Genomic DNA, 24,231 nt, shown 5'->3' with positions numbered 1-24,231 from the left:
CCATTCTGTTCATAACTTTTATGGACAGAATTTCTAGGCGCAGTCAAGGCGTTGAGGGGATCTGGTTTGGTGGCTGCAGGATTAGGTCTCTGCTTTTTGCAGATGATGTGGTCCTGATGGCTTCATCTGGCCAGGATCTTCAGCTCTCGCTGGATCGGTTCGCAGCCGAGTGTGAAGCGACTGGGATGAGAATCAGCACCTCCAAGTCCGAGTCCATGGTTCTCGCCCGGAAAAGGGTGGAATGCCATCTTCGGGTTGGGGAGGAGACCCTGACCCAAGTGGAAGAGTTCAAGTACCTCGGAGTCTTGTTCACGAGTGAGGGAAGAGTGGATCGTGAGATCGACAGGCGGATCGGTGCGGCATCTTCAGTAATGCGGACGCTGTATCGATCCGTTGTGGTGAAGAAGGAGCTGAGCCGGAAGGCAAAGCTCTCAATTTACCGGTCGATCTACGTTCCCATCCTCACCTATGGTCATGAGCTTTGGGTTATGACCGAAAGGACAAGATCACGGGTACAAGCGGCCGAAATGAGTTTCCTCCGCCGGGTGGCAGGGCTCTCTCTTAGAGATAGGGTGAGAAGCTCTGTCATCCGGGGGGAGCTCAAAGTAAAGCTGCTGCTCCTCCACATCGAGAGGAGCCAGATGAGGTGGTTCGGGCATCTGGTCAGGATGCCACCCGATCGCCTCCCTCGGGAGGTGTTTAGGGCACGTCCGACCGGTAGGAGGCCACAGGGAAGACCCAGGACACGCTGGGAAGACTATGTCTCCCGGCTGGCCTGGGAACGCCTCGGGATCCCCCGGGAAGAGCTGGACGAGGTGGCTGGGGAGAGGGAAGTCTGGGCTTCCCTGCTTAGGCTGCTGCCCCCGCGACCCGACCTCGGATAAGCGGAAGAAGATGGATGGATGGATGGATATATTGTATATGTATATATATATATATATATATATATATATATATATATATACATATATATCTATCTATATATATATATCCCTGCTCTTCAGGGGAATATATATATATATATATATATATATATATATATATATATATACATATATACATATATATATATATATATATATATATATATATATATATATATATATATATATATATATGTATATATATATATATATATATATATATATATGTATATACATATACAATATATATATATATATATATATATATATATATATATATATATATATATATATATATATATATATATATATATATATATATGTATATACATATACAATATATATATATATATATATATATATATATATATATATATATATATATATATATATATATATATATATATATATATATATACATATATATATATCTATATATATATATCCCTGCTCTTCAGGGGAATATATATATATATATATATATATATATATATATATATATATATATATATATATATATATATATTCATACAATTTTTTTATATTTTTTTTTACTTTTGAAAATTATGAATCAATTTAGAATTGGAATGAATAAGAATCGCAATTCAGCAATTTAGAATTTTTTGTGCATCCTTACTATCAAATGGCTCAAAATTAAAAAAAATAAATATATATATGTATATATATTTTTTAATTTTATTAATTTTTTTATTATTAGATAAAAATTCTGAATTGATCGATTCGAATGTGAAGAAATTATTTGTGCACCCCTAGTATATTTATTTCTTCTTTTGGTTTTCTTTAACGTTAATGAGGATACTATGTTATGCAGAGGCGTACTTATAACAGTTTTATAGACAAATGATGCTAATTATCGTCGCTGCGGTGAGTAGTAGTGTTGAAACATTTTCTTCTTCCAGTGTGGGGCGCTACAGGAAATCGTCGACAAGCACTGAGCTAAAGGACTTGATGGAGTGTTTACGCCATGAGCACGTCCAGTGACGACCACCTGTACCTGAGTGGCAGTGGAGCGACGAATGATGCTGACAGTTGCTGCCGGTAAACCCTCGAGCGCAGCCACATTTATACAGGCTGCTGTCTGAGTCCTCGCACCTTCCTCCATTCTGGAGAGGAAGTCCAAACAGAGAAGCAGGTAACAGGAAGTGAGCACACCTTCAATGCACGGTCGCCGCCCACCTGACACGGGTGATCCCTGCAAGTGGGACAGTTTGTAACGCCGGTGGAGCTGCGATGCAGATCCTTGAAGATGACCTCCTCCCCTTGGATGACCAGCTGGCGAATGCACCCTGTCAAAATAAAAGCGGTGAAACATAGAAAAGATGTTTCTCCACCAAGGTGCGTACCAACGAATCCAGTCTTGATGCCAGCAGTTTTCGCCAGGGCCGTATAGTTGGGGTACCCGCCCACATGCAGCTCCTCGTTCAGATCCAGGCCCTTGAACTTGCCCTGAGGGACGCCCCGAGAGCAGCCGTGAGACACGCCACAGGCGTGGAGGTGTGCAACAGGTGTGTTACCTGGGAGCTGCCGTTGATGGGCTCGCCGCCGTCTACGATGATGTAGCCCAGGGTGTGGTTACGATACAGCTGCACCGTGTGGAACTCTCCCAGCTGGACGGGGTTGGGGTCACGAATGGTGGCCATGCCAGAACCCACGTCAAACCTGCGATGACGGAACAATGATCAATCATGATAAACGCTGATGTTTGCGGTATTACAAACCCCAAAAACCAGTGAAATTGGCACGTTGTGTAAATGGTAAATAAAAACAGAATACAATGATTTGCTAATCCTTTTCAACTTATATTCAATTAAATAGACTGCAAAGACAAGATATTTAATGTTCCAACTGAGAAACTTTATTATATTTTGCAAATATGAGCTCATTTGGAATTTGATGCCTGCAACTTGTTTCAAAAAAGCTGGCACAAGTGGCAAGAAAGACTGATAAAGTTGAGGAATGCTCATCAAACACTTATTTGGAACATCCATCAGGTGAACAGGCTAATTGGGAACAGGTGGGTGCCATGATTGGGTATAAAAGCAGCTTCCATGAAATGCTCAGTCATTCACAAACAAGGATGGGGCGAGGGTCACCATTTTGTCAACAAATGCGTGAGCAAATTGTTGAACAGTTTAAGAAAAACCTTTCTCAACCAGCTATTGCAAGGAATTTTGGGATTTCACCATCTACGGTCTGTAATATCATCAAAGGGTTCAGAGAATCTGGAGAAATCACTGCACGTAAGCAGCTAAGCCCGTGACCTTCGATACGTCAGGCTGTACTGCATCAACAAGCGACATCAGTGTGTAAAGGATATCACCACATGGGCTCAGGAACACTTCAGAAACCCACTGTCAGTAACTACAGTTGGTCGCTACATCTGGAAGTGCAAGTTAAAACTCTCCCATGCAAGGCGAAAACCGTTTATCAACAACACCCAGAAACGCCGTCGGCTTCGCTGGGCCTGAGCTCATCTAAGATGGACTGATACAAAGTGGAAAAGTGTTCTGTGGTCTGACGAGTCCACATTTCAAATTGTTTTTGGAAACTGTGGATGTCATGTCCTTCGGACCAAAAAGGAAAAGAACCATCCGGACTGTTGTAGGCGCAAAGCTCAAAAGCCAGCATCTGTGATGGTATGGGGGTGTATTAGTGCCCAAGACATGGGTAACTTACACATCTGTGAAGGCACCATTAATGCTGAAAGGTACATACAGGTTTTGTAGCAACGTTACCATGGACGCCCCTGCTTATTTCAGCAAGACAATGCCAAACCACATTCTACAACAGCGTGGCTTCGTAGTAAAAGAGTGCGGGTACTAGACTGGCCTGCCTGTAGTCCAGACCTGTTTCCTGTGGCGCATTATGAAGCCTAAAATACCACAACGGAGACCCCCGGACTATTGAACAACTTAAGCTGTACATCAAGCAAGAATGGGAAAGAATTCCACCTGAAAAGCTTCAAAAACTGGTCTCCTAAGTTCCCAAAATTAAGTTTCTCAGTTCGAACATTAAATACCTTGTCTTTGCAGTCTATTCAATTGACAATAAGTTGAAAAGGATTTGCAATTAATTATTCTGTTGTTATTTACCATTGACACAACGTGCCAACTTCACTGGTTTTGGGTTCTGTAAAAGGCATCGGCTGACCTGAACTCGACACGACCGCCCACCAGGCCGAGGGAGATGAAGTCAGCGCCTGTGGTTCTCCTCTGGCCGTTGTAAAGAATCATACCTGCACAGCAAGAAAATGTCACTTTCTACTGGAAATAATCATTTATTTGACTTATTTACACTTTTAGGAGGTTAATGCTGAATAAGCAGAAACTCTCAGTTCATGAATATCGTCGGACATTTAAACTAGCTCGGATCTTTGGTTCGATCTATAGTGATTTTAGCAAGCGCTGATTCTAGTCTACATGTTGAGGACTTCTCAGGTTTAATATCCAGATCGTTTTTAAAGGTTTTAAATCAACATTTTAAGCAGGGGACACACCCTGGACCTGGTCGCAAGCCATGGCCTGTCCAATCGGTGTGTCCTCGGTTGTTGACCTGGCGGAGTCTTACCAGTCTCAACCAGCAGGGAGCCCCGTTGAGAACAGTGAGGAAACGCTACCTAACTCCTGAACTGGCTGCAGATTTTATTGAGAATTTACAGAACGCTCCGGCTAGAATTATCGTTGAATTATCATTTCAACAGTAAACTAAAACCAACTCTGGACAATCAAGACAAAACCTACAACTCCGTGGAGGAAAAACGAGGAATGACATCGAGTGCGGGGAAGAGATGGAGGAAATCCAATCCATGATCAGATTTGACGTCAACATCTCAAGACCTACGATAACGCAGTCCGACAGGCTTTGGAGACCACTTCAGAACCAAGATCAAAGACATCAGATCTGGTCTACGATCAAAGACATCAGATCTGGTCTCCAAACTGCTGACACAGCTGATCTGGAGAGTTTTGTTCTGGTTGATGCGAGGACATTTGGTCAAGTCTTCTCCCAAGTCAACCCAACAAGCTGCCTCTTAGATCCAATTCCCACGTCACTTTTTAAATCCTTGAGAACAGTGAGGAAACGCTACCTAACTCCTGAACTGGCTGCAGATTTTTTTGAGAATTTACAGAACGCTCCGGCTAGAATTATCGTTGAATCATCATTTCAACAGTAAACTAAAACCAACTCTGGACAATCAAGACCAAACCTACACCTCCGTGGAGGAAAAACGAGGAATGACGTCAAGTGCGGGGAAGAGATGGAGGAAATCCAATCCATGATCAGATTTGACGTCAACATCTCAAGACCTACGATAACGCAGTCCGACAGGCTTTGGAGACCACTTCAGAACCAAGATCAAAGACATCAGAGCTGGTCTCCGATCAAAGATATCAGATCTGGTCTCCAAACTGCTGACACAGCTGATCTGGAGAGTTTTGTTCTGGTTGATGCGAGGACATTTGGTCAAGTCTTCTCCCAAGTCAACCCAACAAGCTGCCTCTTAGATCCAATTCCCACGTCACTTTTTAAATCCTTTTATGGATTATTTGAGGAACAGCTTTGAACTCTTATGAACCGTTCTCTTCAGACAGGGGTCTTCAGCGGTGGTGAGGCCCCTTCTGAAGAAGCGCAGTTTGGACCCGAGCCTTTTTAAAAACTACCGACCTGTATCCAACTCACAGTTCTTAAGGACAATTTTAACCAAGTCAACAACTTTTTAAATAAAAACACAATTTTAGAAAGACATCAGTCTGGTTTCAGGATAAACCACAGTACCCAGACTGCACTTTGAAAGATGCTAAATGACATCAGGTAACAAAAAGCTGGTTCTCCTGGATATGAGCACCACTTTTGAAACAGTAGACCTTCACAGTTTATTAAAGAGACTTTGACACCTGGTGGTCCTCTCTGGTACTGTTTTGAACTGGTTCCACTCGTATCTCACAGACAGCTGTTTTTATGTAAGTATGGACGCATGTTCCTCAGGAACCCATGAGATAAGATGTGGGGTTCCTCAAGGCTCAATTTTAGGTCCCATTCTTCTTAATCTTTGTACTCTGCGTCATTAGGAGACACGGCATCAGTTTCCACGGTTACGCTGATGATACACAGTTGTACGTTTCCGTGTCTCCAGATGACACAGGACCAGCAGATCTACTTTTTAACTGCATTGTAGACATGTCATGGGTGGCGGTGAATTTCCTCAACCAGGACAAAACAGAAGTTTTAGTTCTAGGTCCTGAAGACCAGAAGAATCAACTTTTACCAAGATTTTAAACCAACACAGTCTTTAAAAAACTGGTGGTGATTTTTGACTCTGAGCTGACTTTTATCTGACATATTAAAAATATTATAACATTATCATCTTAAAAACATAGCCAGGGTCTCTTGGGCCAACACGCAGGTGCTACATGCATGATTTTTAATTTCCTGTCCTTTAGACTATTGTAATGCTCTCTGGTCTTCTAAAAAAGAATATCAGAAGTCTACAATTATTACAAAACTCTACACGCGTGCTGACGAGGACCAGAGGGCGGGAGCACATCACTCCAGTTTTAAAGCTGCTGCATTGGCTCCCCGTTCGTTTTAAAGTTATATTATTCGTTTTTAAATGTCCTAATGGCCTCGTGCCTTCTTATCTATCTGAGCTGATTTTGCCGTATTAACCCTTGCAAATCCTGAAGTTCTCTGGCACTGGCCTTTTAGCTTTACCAAATACCAGAGGGCGGGAGCACATTACACCAGTTCTGAAATCGCTGCTTTGGCTTCCTGTCCGCTTCAGGGTGTTTTTTAAAGTTATATTATTAGTTTTTAAAAGTCTTAATGGCCTTACACCGTATCAACTATCGTGGATCCTGAGGTTCTCTGGCACTGGCCTTTTAGCTTTACCAAATACCAGAGGGCGGGAGCACATTACGGCAGTTTTGAAGTTGCTGCATTGGCTTCCTGTCCACTTCAGGGTGGATATTAAAGTTCTATTATTAGTTTTTAAAAGTCTTAACGGCCTTACACCTTCTCATCTCTCTGAGCTGCTTTTACCGTATCAACTCTTGTGGATCCTGAGGTCCTCTGGCACTGGCCTTATAGATTTACCAAATACCAGAGGGCGGGAGCACATTACACCAGTTTTGAAGTCGCTGCATTGGCTTCCTGTCTGCTTCAGGGTGGATTTTAAAGTTCTATTATTTGTTTTTAAAAGTCTTAATGGCCTTACACCATATCAACTCTCGTGGATCCTGAGGTCCTCTGGCACTGGCCTTTTAGCTTTACCAAATACCAGAGGGCAGGAGCAGATTACACCAGTTTTGAAGTCGCTGCATTGGCCTCCTGTCCGCTTCACGGTGGATTTTAAAGTTCTATTATTAGTTTTTACATGTCCTAATGGCCTCGTGCCTTCTCATCTATCTTAGTTGATTTTATAGTATCAACCCTCACGGATCTTGAGGTCTTCTGGAACTGGCCTTTTAGCTTTACCAAATACCAGAGGGCAGGAGCAGATTACACCAGTTTTGAAGTCGCTGCATTGACCTCCTGTCTGCTTCAGGGTGGATTTTAAAGTTATATTATTACTTTTTTAAAGTCTTAATGGCCTTACACCCTATCAACTCTCGTGGATCCTGATGTCTTCTGGAACTGGCAGTTTAGCTTTGCCAAATACCAGAGGGCGGGAGCACATTACACCAGTTTTTAAGTCGCTGCTTTGGCTCCTCGTCTGTTTCAAAGTTCTACTATTAGTTTTTAAATGTCCTAATGGCCTCACACCATATCATCTCTTGTGGATCCTGAGGTCCTCTGGCACTGGCCTTTTAGCTTTACCAAATACCTGAGGGCGGGAGCACATTACACCAGTTTTAAAGCCGCTGCATTGGCTCCCCGTCCGCTTCAGGGTGGATATTAAAGTTCTATTATTAGTTTTTAAAAGTCTTAACGGCCTTACACCTTCTCATCTCTCTGAGCTGCTTTTACCGTATCAACTCTTGTGGATCCTGAGGTCCTCTGGCACTGGCCTTATAGATTTACCAAATACCAGAGGGCGGGAGCACATTACACCAGTTTTGAAGTCGCTGCATTGGCTTCCTGTCTGCTTCAGGGTGGATTTTAAAGTTCTATTATTTGTTTTTAAAAGTCTTAATGGCCTTACACCATATCAACTCTCGTGGATCCTGAGGTCCTCTGGCACTGGCCTTTTAGCTTTACCAAATACCAGAGGGCAGGAGCAGATTACACCAGTTTTGAAGTCGCTGCATTGGCCTCCTGTCCGCTTCACGGTGGATTTTAAAGTTCTATTATTAGTTTTTACATGTCCTAATGGCCTCGTGCCTTCTTATCTATCTTAGTTGATTTTATAGTATCAACCCTCACGGATCTTGAGGTCTTCTGGAACTGGCCTTTTAGCTTTACCAAATACCAGAGGGCAGGAGCAGATTACACCAGTTTTGAAGTCGCTGCATTGACCTCCTGTCTGCTTCAGGGTGGATTTTAAAGTTATATTATTACTTTTTTAAAGTCTTAATGGCCTTACACCCTATCAACTCTCGTGGATCCTGATGTCTTCTGGAACTGGCAGTTTAGCTTTGCCAAATACCAGAGGGCGGGAGCACATTACACCAGTTTTTAAGTCGCTGCTTTGGCTCCTCGTCTGTTTCAAAGTTCTACTATTAGTTTTTAAATGTCCTAATGGCCTCACACCATATCATCTCTTGTGGATCCTGAGGTCCTCTGGCACTGGCCTTTTAGCTTTACCAAATACCTGAGGGCGGGAGCACATTACACCAGTTTTAAAGCCGCTGCATTGGCTCCCCGTCCGCTTCAGGGTGGATTTTAAAGTTCTATTATTAGTTTTTAAAAGTCTTAACGGCCTTAGACCTTCTCATCTATCTGAGCTGCTTTTACCGTATCAACTCTCGTGAAACCTGAGGTCCTCTGGCACTGGCCTTTTAGCTTTACCAAATACCAGAGGCCAGGAGCACATTACACCAGTTTTAAAGTCGCTGCTTTGGCTTCCTGTCCGCTTCAGGGTGGTTTTTAAAGTTATATTATTAGTTTTTATAAGTCTTAATGGCCTTATACCGTATCAACTCTTGGCTCCTTGTCTGTTTCAAAGTTCTACTATTAGTTTTTAAATGTCCTAATGGCCTCACACCGTATCATCTCTTGTGGATCCTGAGGTTCTCTGGCACTGGCCTTTTAGCTTTACCAAATACCTGAGGGCGGGAGCACATTACACCAGTTTTAAAGCCGCTGCATTAGGGTGGATTTTAATGTTATATTATTAGTTTTTAAAAGTCTTAACGGCCTTACACCTTCTCATCTCTCTGAGCTGATTTTACCTTATCAACTCTTGTTGATCCTGAGGTCCTCTGGCACTGGCCTTTTAGCTTAACCAAATACCAGAGGTCGGGAGCACATTACACCAGTTTTGAAATCGCTGCATTGGCTTCCTGTCCGCTTCAGGGTGGATTTTAAAGTTTTATTATTAGTTTTTTAAAGTCTTTACGGCCTTACACCCTATCAACTCTTGTGGATCCTGATGTCTTCTGGAACTGGCAGTTTAGCTTTGCCAAATACCAGAAGGCGGGAGCACATTACACCAGTTTTTAAGTCACTGCATCGGCTTCCTGTCTGCTTCAGGGTGGATTTTAAAGTTCTATTATTATTTTTTATAAGTCTTAACGGCCTTACACCTTCTCATCTCTCTGAGCTGATTTTACCGTATCAACTCTCGTGGATCCTGAAGTCCTCTGTCATTGGCCTTTTAGCTTTACCAAATACCAGAACAAAGCGCCAGGGTGATGCGGCAGTTAGCCACAACGGCCCCCATTCATGCCTATGTCACACTTTGAAGGCTGGATGGTGAAAGCAGCATGCCATCATGTTAGACAAGTTATGGTCACGACCTCAGTGGCTTTCACACGTGAATCTCTGCATGCCAGGATCATGCTTCCATGGTGGCGAACGCTCATTGCAAATGTCTGCTTTGAACAGTTTCCAAATACATGTACAGTACAGTAAGTTATGTTACAGTACAGTACGTTGTTAGAGTGTTCCCTCGCTACTTTGCGGTTCACGTAACAGTTTCAATTCATGGCGGACATGCAATGTTTTAGTTGTTGTTTGTAAAAAACAGCACCATCTTGTGGTCAAATTTGCTCATTGCAAGTATTGGAGAACTTCCTTCCTTCCTTGCTATTAAAGTAGTTTGCGTCGGCAGCTCTTTCTGCGTGTCGTCAATTAATCTCAGTTAAAATAATAAACAAGTTATTTCTGAAAACATTTCGATATTGGAACATGTAGTATTGGCCGATACTGTTATGAGGTTTGATCAAGTGAAATGAGTCAAACAGAGAACAATGGTAGTTATGAAAAACACTAACCTATTTATTATTACCCGTCTGGAATGGACTTATGCTGTCTTTAAGTTGAAGTAAAGTGGTAATTGGCCACTATAATTCATTATATTAAGCTCATGACGCAGTAAGTTAAATGATGCGGACACGTTTGTTACTGGATACTTTCCAATACGCTTCTGCCTTGGAGACTTTGTATGTGTAAGTAATATGCAACTATAATTATTTGATACTTGTTTGTATTGACAAATGTCACGTTTTACGGTTCAATGATTATTACCTATGTCTAGCTTGTGTGCTATTGTGTGCTTAGCTGTTGTGTAGCTGCAAACTCTTAGTAGCCTATAGCCTAGCATGTTTACCTTTTGTAAATTACTTTAGTAAATAGAAGAAATTGTGTGTTTATAGAAAGACATTTAGATGATAACTGTCTGTCCAGCTTTGCACAAGTAAACACTTTGCATGACTGCTTGTATCGCACACAAGTAAACACTTAGCAGGACGGCTTGTATCGCACATGATATCACACACAAAAGTAAACACGCTGCAGGACCGCTTGTATCGCACATGATATAGCACATAAGTAAACACTCTGCAGGACTGCTTGTATCGCACATGATATCACACACAACTAAACACGCTGCAGGACAACTTGTATCGCACATGATATCACACACAAGTAAACACGCTGCAGGACGGCTTGTGTTGCACATGATATCGCACATAAGTAAACACTCTGCAGGACTGCTTGTATCACATATGATATCACACACAACTAAACACGCTGCAGGACAGCTTGTATTGCATAGGATACAACAAACAAGTTAACACGCTGCAGGACGGCTTGTATCACACATGATATCACATACAAGTAAACACGCTGCAGGACTTCTTTTATCGCACATTATATCACACACAAGTAAACACGCTGCAGGACTGTTTGTATCGCACAAAATATCAGATACAAGTAAACACACTGCAGGACTGCTTTTATCGCACATGATATCAGACACAAGCAAACACGCTGCAGGACTACTTTTATCGCTCATGACATCCCACGAGTAAACACGCCACATGATATCACAAACCAGTAGTCACGCTGCAGGACCGCTCGTATAGCACATGACATCACAAACAAGTAGACACGCTGCAAGACTGCTTTTATCGCACATGATATCACACGAGTAAACACGCCACATGATATCACAAACCAGTAGACACGCTGCAGGACCGCTCGTATCGCACATGATATCACAAACAAGTAGACACGCTGCAGGATGACTTGTATCGCACAGGATATCCGACACAACTAAACACGCTGCAGGCCTGCTTGTATCGCATATGATATCACATACAAGTAAACACGTTGCAGGACCGCTTGTATCGCACACTATATCACACACAAGTAAACACGCTGCAGGACTGCTTGCATCGCACATGATATCAGACACAAGCAAACACACTGCAGGACTACTTTTATCGCTCATGACATCCCACGAGTAAACACGCCACATGATATCACAAACAAGTAGACACGCTGCAAGACTGCTTTTATCGCACACGATATCACACGAGTAAACACGCCACATGATATCACAAACAAGCAGACACGCTGCAGGACTGCTTGTATCACACATGATATCACACGAGTAAATACGCCACATGATATCACAAACAAGCAGACACGCTGCAGGACTGCTTGTATCACACGTGATATCACACGAGTAAATACGCCACATGATATCACAAACAAGTAGACACACTGCAGAACCGCTCGTATCGCACATGACATCACAAACAAGTAGACACACTGCAAGACTGCTTTTATCGCACATGATATCACACGAGTAAACACGCCACATGATGTCACAAACCAGCAGACACGCTGCAGGACTGCTTGTATCGCACATGATATCACACAAGTAAACACACTGAAGGATGACTTGTATCGCACAGGATATCTCACACAAGTAAACACGCTGCAGGACTGCTTGTATTGCATATGATATCACAGACAAGTAAACACTCTGCAGGACTGCTTGTATCGCACATGATATCACAAACAAGTAAACACTCTGCAGAACTGCTTGTATCGCACATGATATCACACACAAGTAAACACGCTGCAGGACGACTTGTATTGCACATGATATCAGACACAAGTAAACAGGCTGCAGGACTACTTCTATCGCACATGATATCACAGACAAGTAAACACTCTGCAGGAGTGCTTGTATTGCACATGATATCACACACAATTTACTTGCTTGCATCGCACATGATATTGAATACAAGTAAACACGCTGCAGGACTTCTTTTATCGCACATTATATCACACACAAGTAAACATGCTGCAGGATTTCTTTTATCGCACATGATATCACACACAAGTAAACACGCTGCAGGACTGCTTGTATCACACAATATATCAGACACAAGTAAACACACTGCAAGACTGCTTTTATCGCACATGATATCACATACAAGTAAACACTCTGCAGGACCGCTTGTATCGCACACGATATCAGACACAAGTAAACACGCTGCAGGACTACTTTTATCGCTCATGACATCACACGAGTAAACACGCCACATGATATCACAAACCAATAGACACGCTGCAGGTCTGCTCGTATCGCACATGATATCACAAACAAGTAGACACGCTGCAAGACTGCTTTTATCGCACATGATATCACACACAAGTAAACACGCTGCAGGACTGCTTGTATTGCACAAGACATCAGACACAAGTAAACACACTGCAAGACTGCTTTTATCGCACATGATATCACATACAAGTAAACACTCTGCAGGACCGCTTGTATCGCACATGATATCAGAGACAAGTACACACGCTGCAGGACTGCTTGTATCGCACATGATATCAGACACAAGCAAACACGCTGCAGGACTACTTTTATCGCTCATGACATCCCACGAGTAAACACGCCACATGATATCACAAACAAGTAGACACGCTGCAAGACTGCTCGTATCGCACATGATATCACAAACAAGTAGACACGCTGTAGGACTGCTTGTGTCACACATGATTTTCACACATTTGACATGCAAGCTGTTATCATCGGACACTTGTTTAGTTTTTTGATGATATCAAACTGATATCCAGTATCAATATCATGTGAGATAGCCCTAATAAAAATGATGAGATAAATAGCGAACCCTACTTTAACCGTCATATTCATCGAGGGAACACTTTACTTTCCAATTGCTTCTAAGAGTTTGGCGAGTGTGGCACAAGCGCCATCCACCATGTTTGTGCCATGTGAAAAGTGAAAAGTGCAGCCCTGACTTCCGGCACATTCCAGCAGCGGCACTCACCAGCGTACAGTATGAGACCTTGGCGGCGCGTGAGGGAGCAGAGAAGATGCGATGACGTCACACATGAGGTCATACACAGGTTGTAGACAAATATGCACGTGGTAGGACACGACCCGCACTCACCGTCAACATTGTCGGGCCTGAAGTTGATTCTGATGCTGAAGGCCTTGTAGGCGTTTTTAATGGTGGGCAGCGTGAGATAGGACAGCGGCTCCTGGGCAAAGTAGGGCATCACTCTCTCTGGGAACGCCACATTCATCGCACGGTTAGACGCAAACAACGACAACAACACGCGGCGTGGCGACTTTCTGCGTGCTGACCGTGGACGTCCAGCCTGGTGAAGGCTTCCACTTTGCCCTGCTTGTTGGAGGCCGTGCACACGTACGTCCCCGAGTCGCCGTGCGCCACCCGAGGAACCGTCAGCACGTTGGCGTCCTGGAAGCACTTGGCAGGAAGCTCACCTTCGACCTGAAAGTGGAAGCGGTGGACGCGCAAACTGGTCAGAAAAGCGCCGATCACTTTTAAAATGAAGGAATTAATTCAATTTGTTACCTTGGACCATTTGATCTCAGGTACAGGATATCCGGACGCCACACACGGCAAGACGGCATCCGAGCCGACCGTCACTTCCTTCCTTTCAGGCATGGTAGAAATTTGAGGAAGAGCTATGGAATAAAAAAAAAAACAAAAAAAAAAACAAGGTGAGAGAACGTGAAAGGTCTGTTTTGCTTCCTTATGAATATTTATTTTACCAGTAGTCCAATTTCTGCTCTATTATGACCTTTATAGAACCTGTGGTGTTTTGTTAGGAGGTGGAACATGCAGCACACACCAGTGAAGTGCGATACCACCGATCGGCCATACTGATCCCACACCGATAACATACCTAATGTGTCTGTAAAATTTAAAAAGTTGTTGATTTTCAAATAATAACCCATTTATCCAAAAAACAACAGCAGAAATGTAAGAAAACAATATCTGACATTTTTTAACTAATAATTAACAATACTATACATAGGCACCTATAACACAAAGTTGTGTCTTTAAATATGTTTTTAGCATTTTATTTTTTAAATAAAAAATATAAAAAAATAGCCACCCATACTTGATTTTTCAGTGTGTTGACCTTCACCTTAGAAAAACCCTCAACTAAATGACAGCATAACAACAGCAACGACATTTTCCAAAAATGCACAACCTTGATGCTAATATACATTGGATTTTGTGATCAAGGGTGATGGGTCAAATGCAGAGAATAATTTCGCCACACCTAGTGTGTGTGTGACAATCATTGGTACTTTAACTTTAACTTTAACTTTATTTGCTACTGATTAGCATTAGTGATTTTACATGGCGATTTCAACACCCCCAACTGTGTTAATGAAAACTACGACTTAGATACACGTGACAATAAAACAGCAGGTGTGTATTAAGTACAATGCTAACAGTATTAACACTTTTTAGGGGGCGCAACAAAACAAAAAATAAAACCATCTTCACCTATAACACAAAGCTTTGTCTATAGGTTTTTAGCATTTTATGTTTTAAATTAAAAATAAATATAAAAATGGCCACCCGTACTTGACATTTCAGTATGTTGATCTTGGTGGAAAAAGTTGAGAAAAACCCTAAACTAAATGACAGCAGAACAACAACAGGAAAAACTTTCCAAAAATGCACTAGCTTGATGCTAATATACATTGGCTTTGCTACTGATTAGCATTAGCGATTTTACATGGCGATTTCAACACCCTCAAATGTGTTAATGAGAACTACAATTTGGATAAACGTTACAATCAAACAGCTGGTGTGTATTAAGAACAATGCTTACAGTATTAACACTTTTTAGGGGGTGCAACAAAACCAAAAATAAAATAATTTAATATTTTAGATTCTAAAATATTAGAAGCTCTCAAAATAAAAATAAAACACACTTCACCTATAACACAAAGCTTTGTCTTTAAATATGTATAATATCTGTTTTTAGCATTTTATGTTTTAAATAAAAAATACATTTCAAAATGGCCACCCATACTTGACTTTTCAGTATGTTGATCTTGGTGGAAAAAGTTTAGAAAAACCCTAAACTAAATGACAGCAGAACAACAGGAAAAACGTTCCAAAAATGCACTAGCTTGATGCTAATATACATTGGCTTTGCTACTGATTAGCATTAGCGATTTTACATGGCGATTTCAACACCCCCAAATCTGTTAATGAAAACTACGACTTAGATACATTTTACAATAAAACAGCTGGTGTGTATTAAGTACAATGCTTACAGTATTGACACTTTTTAGGGGGCGCAACAAAACAAAAAATAAAACCATCTTCACCTATAACACAAAGCTTTGTCTATAGGTTTTTAGCATTTTATGTTTTAAATTAAAAATAAATATAAAAATGGCCACCCGTACTTGACATTTCAGTATGTTGATCTTGGTGGAAAAAGTTGAGAAAAACCCTAAACTAAATGACAGCAGAAGAACAACAGGAAAAACGTTCTAAAAATGCACTAGCTTGATGCTAATATACATTGGCTTTACTACTGATTAGCATTAGCGATTTTACATGGCAATTTCAACACCCTCAAATGTGATAATGAGAACTACGATTTGGATAAACGTTACAATCAAACAGCTGGTGTGTATTAAGAACAATGCTTACAGTATTAACACTTTTTAGGGGGTGCAACAAAACCAAAAATAAAATCATCTAATATTTTAGATTCTAAAATATTAGAAGTTCTCAAAATAAAAATAAAACACACTTCATTAACACATTTGGAAGTGTTGAAATTGCCATGTTGTTGCTGTTGTTTTGCTGTCATTTAGTTTAGGGGTTTTCTAAACTGTTTCCACCAAGGTCAACATATTGAAAAGTCAAGTATGGGTGGCCATTTTATATATATTTTTTAATTAAAAAAATAAAATGCTAAAAACAGATATACATATTTAAATACAAAACTTTGTATTATACAAACCCCGTTTCCATATGAGTTGGGAAATTGTGTTAGATGTAAATATAAACGGAATACAATGATTGCAAATCCTTTTCAACCCATATTCAATTGAATGCACTACAAAGACAACATATTTGATGTTCAAACTCATAAACATTTTTTTTTTTTTTTTGCAAACAATAATTAACTTAGAATTTCATGGCTGCAACACGTGCCAAAGTAGTTGGGAAAGGGCATGTTCACCACTGTGTTACATGGCCTTTCCTTTTAACAACACTCAGTAAACGTTTGGGAACTGAGGAGACACATTTTTTAAGCTTCTCAGGTGGAATTCTTTCCCATTCTTGCTTGATGTACAGCTTAAGTTGTTCAACACTCCGGGGGTCTCCGTTGTGGTATTATAGGCTTCATAATGCACCACACATTTTCAATGGGAGACAGATCTGGACTACAGGCAGGCCAGTCTAGTACCCGCACTATTTTACTATGAAGCCATGTTGATGTAACACGTGGCTTGGCATTGTCTTGCTGAAATAAGCAGGGGCGTCCATGGTAACGTTGCTTGGATGGCAACATATGTTGCTCCAAAACCTGTATGTACCTTTCAGCATTAATGGCGCCTTCACAGATGTGTAAGTTACCCATGTCTTTGGCACTAATACACCCCCATACATCACAGATGCTGGCTTTTCAACTTTGCGCCTATAACAATCCGGATGGTTCTTTTCCTCTTTGGTCCGGAGGACACGACGTCCACAGTTTCCAAAAACAATTTGAAATGTGGACTCGTCAGACCACAGAACACTTTTCCACTTTTTTATCAGTCCATCTTAGATGAGCTCAGGCCCAGCGAAACCGACGGCGCTTCTGGGTGTTGTTGATAAACGGTTTTCGCCTTGCATAGGAGAGTTTTAACTTGCACTTACAGATGTAGCGACCAACTGTAGTTACTGACAGTGGGTTTCTGAAGTGTTCCTGAGCCCATGTGGTGATATCCTTTACACACTGATGTCGCTTGTTGATGCAGTACAGCCTGAGGGATCGAAGGTCACGGGCTTAGCTGCTTACGTGCAGTGATTTCTCCAGATTCTCTGAACCTTTTGATGATATTACGGACCGTAGATGGTGAAATCTCTAAATTCCTTGCAATAACTGGTTGAGAGAGGTTTTTCTTAAACTGTTCAACAATTTGCTCACACATTTGTTGACAAAGTGGTGACCCTCGCCCCATCCTTGTTTGTGAATGACTGAGCATTTCATGGAATTTACTTTTGTACCCAATCATGGCACCCACCTGTTCCCAATTTGCCTGTTCACCTGTGGGATGTTCCAAATAAGTGTTTGATGAGCATTCCTCAACTTTATCAGTATTTATTGCCACCTTTCCCAACTATTTTGGTGGCATCAAATCCTAAAGTTAATGATTATTTGCAAAAAAAAAGAAAAGTTTATCAGTTTGAACATCAAATATGTTGTCTTTGTAGCATATTCAACTGAATATGGGTTGAAAATGATTTGCAAATCATTGTATTCCGTTTATATTGACATCTAACACAATTTCCCAACTCATATGGAAACGGGGTTTGTACATTGGCTTCGCAACTGATTACCATTAGCGATTTTACATGGCAATTTCAACACTTCCAAATGTGTTAATGAAAGCAACAACTTGGATACACGTTACAATCAAACAGCTGGTGTGCATTAAGTACAATGCTTACAGTATTAACACTTTTTAGGGCGCAACAAAACCAAAAAAACCAACATAAACAATACACTATTGCCATCTAAAGTCTTGAACTAGCCACTTAATGTAGTACTTGAAACAAGATACACAAATTGGAGAGAAGTTATCATAATTATCTCATTTTCAAATGTTGCATTAACAATGAGATTGTATTAACAAACACAACTATTAACACACAAAAATATCGAAAATTGGTACTGTTGAGTACCGGTATCGATTCCCAAGTATCGGGAATTGGTACCGTATCAGTTCAAATGTGACCAGTAGCCATCCCTAGTTGTAATACGTGCAAACTTTTAGTGAATCAGAGCCTGAAAGCAACCCTAGACTCATGCCGTGGTCTAAAACGATGACTAAGCGTACTCACACTGGACATTGAGCACCACCTGGGACTGCACCGAGCCCACGTCATTGGTGGCCGTGCAGCGGTACTGGCCCGCGTCGGCCTCCGTCACGCGGCGGATCTTCAGCATGCCGCCCATCACCACGATGTGCGCGGGCAGAGGCCCGCCCACTTTGCTCCACTGCACGCTGGGCTCGGGGTCGCCGACCGCCTGGCATTCAAACTCCACGGAGTTGCCGATCATCACGGTCTGCACCGAGGTGCGCACGTTGATCATCACCTTGGGCAGGGCTGCGGGGGGGGAAGAAGAAGTCGTGCGTTGACTAATATTACTGTAAAGATGCACGGACTAGTCTACGGTCACGTTGCAGACCTTGAATGGTCAGGCGGGCCGCGTCCTGAGCCTGGCCGTACACGCTGCTGGCCCGGCAGATGTAAACGCCTTCGTTGCTCTGCTCGAGGTTCTCAATCCTGGGGACGAGCATAAACGTGAGCATTTTCAGCATTAAATACCAATATTTACCCATGTGAGGATTTGTCGGAGTACTCCTGCAGAGATAAAATGGAAAAATTATCTGCTGTAGCTATAAATGACAGCATTACGCAGATAGGAAGAACACGTTTCCAAACATTTAGACTTGAGTCATGTTTGGATATAAACAAGAGGTGTCAAACTTCTTTCAATTGAGGGCCACATCGCAACTATGACTGCCTTCAGAGGGCCGCATCTAACAGTGAATATATATAAATACAAACATTTAATAGCCTTGTTACATAATTTTACGGCCGAGTTATTTTGAGTATTATTGATTGATAACTTGCTATGAAAAGTCAAGGTAAACTACAGATATTTTAGCAGTTATTTTTGATAACCCAAAACTAGATTGTTGAACATTGTGTTGCATGATAATATTACAGTGTAGAACTTATGCAATCACACGTGCAACATTCCATCCATCCATCCATTTTCTACCGCTTGTCCGTTTCGGAGGGTTTTCTGTCAAAATTCAAAGAGCAAATGGATTTAGCCAAAAGTGCTTTATGTCATGACTGAGACTGTGGCATGGTTTGTTCTCCAGAGGTGCAAAAGATTTGGACCAGATGTGGCGTGAAGGGGAGTACATGATTTATTTTAACACTATAACTACAAAAATGAAGCAAACAAAAGGCGCGCACAAGGGCGGAAGTACAAAACTTGACTATAAACACAAAACTTGCACAACGGCAGAAACTATGAACAATGAAACAAAACTTGCAAACTATGGCATGAATAAAGAAAACTTACTTGGACGAGAAAACGGCATGAAAAAGCGCAGCTAGGGTCATAAGGGTGTGTGGAGAGTGTGTCAGGGGTATGCAGAGCATAAATGTGGGATGTTGCCAGAAAGACAAACTGAAAACAATGAACTTAAATACTACAGACATGATTAGTGAAAACAGGTGTGTGACTCAAAACGTGAAACAGGTGCGTGACGTGACAGGTGAAAACTAATGGTTGCTATGGTGACAAAACAAACAAAAGTGCACAAAAAGTCCAAAAACAAAACCGAACATGACTAAAACAAAACATGATCACACAGACATGACACTTTATTATTTCCAACCTTTCTCAGGTCACTTAATATTTACAAAACTACATGTAGAGACCTCGGTACCCATGTAAGGATTTGTGTAAGTACTCATGCAGAGATAATATGGAAAAATTATCTGCTGTAGCTATAAATGACAGCATTACTCAGATAGGAAGAACACGTTTCCAAACATTTAGACTTGAGTCATGTTTGGATATAAACAAGAGGTGTCAAACTTATTTCTATGGAGGGCCACATCGCAACTATGGCTGCCTTCAGAGGGCCGTATCTTCCAGTGAATATATATATAAATACAAACATATCATAGCCTTGTTACATAATTTTATGGCCGAGTTATTTTGAGTATTATTGATTGATAACTTGCTATGAAAAGTCAAGGTAAACTACAGATATTTTAGTAGTTATTTTTGATAACCCAAAACTAGATTGTGGAACATTGTGTTGCATGATAATATTACAGTGTAGAACTTATTCAATCACATGTGCAACATTCCATCCATCCATCCATTTTCTACCACTTGTCCCTTTTGGGGGTTTTCTGTCAAAATTCAAAGAACACATGGATTTAGCCAAAAGTGCTTTATTATTTCCAGCCGTTCTCAGGTCACTTAATATTTACAAAACTACATGTAGGGGCCTCGGTGCCCATATAAGGATTTGTGTAAGTACTCATGCAGAGATAAAATAGAGAAATGAGCTGCTGTAGCTATAAATGACAGCATTACTCAGATAGGAAGAACACGTTTCCAAACATTTAGACTTGAGTCATGTTTGGATATAAACAAGAGGTGTCAAACTTCTTTCAATTGAGGGCCACATCGCAACTATGACTGCCTTCAGAGGGCCGCATCTAACAGTGAATATATATATAAATACAAACATATAATAGCCTTGTTACATAATTTTATGGCCGAGTTATTTTGAGTATTATATCATAGATTGATTGATAACTTGCTATGAAAAGTCAAGGTGAACTGCAGATATTTTAGTAGTTATTTTTGATAACCCAAAAGTAAATTGTGGAACATTGTGTTGCATGATAATATTACAGTGTAGTTCTTATGCAATCACACGTGCAACATTCCATCCATCCATCCATTTTCTACCGCTTGTCCGTTTCGGGGGGTTTTCTGTCCAAATTCAAAGAGCAAATGGATTTAGCCAAAAGTGCTTTATTATTTCCAACCTTTCTCAGGTCACTTAATATTTACAAAACTACATGTAGGGGCCTTGGTGCCCATGTAGGGATTTGTGTAAGTACTCATGCAGAGATAAAATCGAGAAATGAGCTGCTGTAGCTATAAATGACAGCATTACGCAGATAGGAAGAACACGTCTCCAAACATTTAGACTTGAGTCATGTTTGGATATAAACAAGAGGTGTCAAACTTCTTTCAATTGAGGGCCACATCGCAACTATGACTGCCTTCAGAGGGCCGCGTCTCACAGTGAATATATATAAATACAAACATATAATAGCCTTGTTGCATAATTTTATGGCCGTTTGAGTATTATATTATAGATTGATTGATAACTTGCTATGAAAAGTCAAGGTGAACTGCAGATATTTTAGTAGTTATTTTTGATAACCCAAAAGTAAATTGTGGAACATTGTGTTGCATGATAATATTACAGTGTAGAACTTATGCAATCACACGTGCAACATTCCATCCATCCATCCATTTTCTACCACTTGTCCGTTTCGGGGGGTTTTCTGTCAAAATTCAAAGAGCAAATGCATTTAGCCAAAAGTGCTTTATTATTTCCAACCTTTCTCAGGACACTTAATGTTTACAAAACTACATGTAGGGGCCTCGGTGCCCATGTAAGGATTTGTGTAAGTACTCATGCAGAGATAAAATAGAGAAATGAGCTGCTGTAGCTATAAACGACAGCATTACGCAGATAGGAAGAACACGTCTCCAAACATTTAGACTTGAGTCACAAGAGGTGTCGAACTTATTTCTATGGAGGGCCACATCGCAACTATGACTGCCTTCAGAGGGCCGCGTCTAACAGTGAATACATATATATAAATACAAATATATAATAGCCTTGTTACATAATTTTATGGCCGAGTTATTTTGAGTATTATTGATTGATAACTTGCTATGAAAAGTCAAGGTAAACTACAGATATTTTAGTAGTTATTTTTGATAACCCAAAACTAGATTGTGGAACATTGTGTTGCATGATAATATTACAGTGTAGAACTTATGCAATCACATGTGCAACATTCCATCCATCCATCCATTTTCTTTCGCTTGTCCGTTTCGGGGGGTTTTCTGTCAAAATTCAAAGAGCAAATGCATTTAGCCAAAAGTGCTGAATTATTTCCAACCTTTCTCAGGTTACTTAATATTTACAAAACTACATGTAGGGGCCTTGGTGCCTATGTAAGGATTTGTGTAAGTACTCATGCAGAGATAAAATGGAAAGATTATCTGCTGTAGCTATAAATGACAGCATTACGCAGATAGGAAGAACACGTTTCCAAACATTTAGACTTGAGTCATGTTTGGATATAAACAAGAGGTGTCAAACTTCTTTCAAATGAGGGCCACATCGCAACTATGACTGCCTTCAGAGGGCCGTATCTAACAATGAATATATATATAAATACAAACATATAATAGCCTTGTTACATAATTTTATGGCCGAGTTATTTTGAGTATTATTGATTGATAACTTGCTATGAAAAGTCAAGGTGAACTGCAGATATTTTAGTAGTTATTTTTGATAACCCAAAAGTAAATTGTGGAACATTGTGTTGCATGATAATATTACAGTGTAGAACTTATGCAATCACATGTGCAACATTCCATCCATCCATCCATTTTCTTTCGCTTGTCCGTTTCGGGGGGTTTTCTGTCAAAATTCAAAGAGCAAATGCATTTAGCCAAAAGTGCTGAATTATTTCCAACCTTTCTCAGGACACTTAATGTTTACAAAACTACATGTAGGGGCCTCGGTGCCCATGTAAGGATTTGTGTAAGTACTCATGCAGAGATAAAATAGAGAAATGAGCTGCTGTAGCTGTAAATGACAGCATTACGCAGATAGGAAGAACACGTCTCCAAACATTTAGACTTGAGTCATGTTTGGATATAAACAAGAGGTGTCGAACTTATTTCTATGGAGGGCCACATCGCAACTATGACTGCCTTCAGAGGGCCGCGTCTAACAGTGAATACATATATATAAATACAAATATATAATAGCCTTGTTACATAATTTTATGGCCGAGTTATTTTGAGTATTATTGATTGATAACTTGCTATGAAAAGTCAAGGTAAACTACAGATATTTTAGTAGTTATTTTTGATAACCCAAAACTAGATTGTGGAACATTGTGTTGCATGATAATATTACAGTGTAGAACTTATGCAATCACATGTGCAACATTCCATCCATCCATCCATTTTCTTTCGCTTGTCCGTTTCGGGGGGTTTTCTGTCAAAATTCAAAGAGCAAATGCATTTAGCCAAAAGTGCTGAATTATTTCCAACCTTTCTCAGGTTACTTAATATTTACAAAACTACATGTAGGGGCCTTGGTGCCTATGTAAGGATTTGTGTAAGTACTCATGCAGAGATAAAATGGAAAGATTATCTGCTGTAGCTATAAATGACAGCATTACGCAGATAGGAAGAACACGTTTCCAAACATTTAGACTTGAGTCATGTTTGGATATAAACAAGAGGTGTCAAACTTCTTTCAAATGAGGGCCACATCGCAACTATGACTGCCTTCAGAGGGCCGTATCTAACAATGAATATATATATAAATACAAACATATAATAGCCTTGTTACATAATTTTATGGCCGAGTTATTTTGAGTATTATTGATTGATAACTTGCTATGAAAAGTCAAGGTGAACTGCAGATATTTTAGTAGTTATTTTTGATAACCCAAAAGTAAATTGTGGAACATTGTGTTGCATGATAATA

General features: G+C 40.6%; 1 protein-coding gene across 1 annotated transcript in view; it reads right to left on the bottom strand.

The window, feature by feature from the left end:
- hspg2 (heparan sulfate proteoglycan 2) overlaps positions 1 to 24,231 on the bottom strand; it is a 362,847-nt gene that overhangs the window by 37,315 nt on the left and 301,301 nt on the right. Inside the window, exons 66-76 of the mRNA XM_061923339.2 lie at positions 19,062 to 19,159; positions 18,713 to 18,979; positions 14,189 to 14,301; positions 13,957 to 14,104; positions 13,760 to 13,876; positions 13,637 to 13,654; positions 4,095 to 4,179; positions 2,459 to 2,603; positions 2,288 to 2,390; positions 2,121 to 2,230; positions 1,939 to 2,047 (exon numbers count right to left, since the gene is read on the bottom strand). Of these exons, the coding sequence (XP_061779323.2) occupies positions 1,939 to 2,047; positions 2,121 to 2,230; positions 2,288 to 2,390; positions 2,459 to 2,603; positions 4,095 to 4,179; positions 13,637 to 13,654; positions 13,760 to 13,876; positions 13,957 to 14,104; positions 14,189 to 14,301; positions 18,713 to 18,979; positions 19,062 to 19,159 (1,313 nt within the window). The remainder of the gene's footprint in view (positions 1 to 1,938; positions 2,048 to 2,120; positions 2,231 to 2,287; positions 2,391 to 2,458; positions 2,604 to 4,094; positions 4,180 to 13,636; positions 13,655 to 13,759; positions 13,877 to 13,956; positions 14,105 to 14,188; positions 14,302 to 18,712; positions 18,980 to 19,061; positions 19,160 to 24,231) is intronic.

This window comes from Nerophis lumbriciformis, linkage group LG01, assembly GCF_033978685.3.
Source record: "Nerophis lumbriciformis linkage group LG01, RoL_Nlum_v2.1, whole genome shotgun sequence".
In the NCBI taxonomy this organism is placed as follows: Eukaryota; Metazoa; Chordata; class Actinopteri; order Syngnathiformes; family Syngnathidae; genus Nerophis; species Nerophis lumbriciformis.
This window is presented reverse-complemented; position numbering and strand designations above follow the sequence as displayed.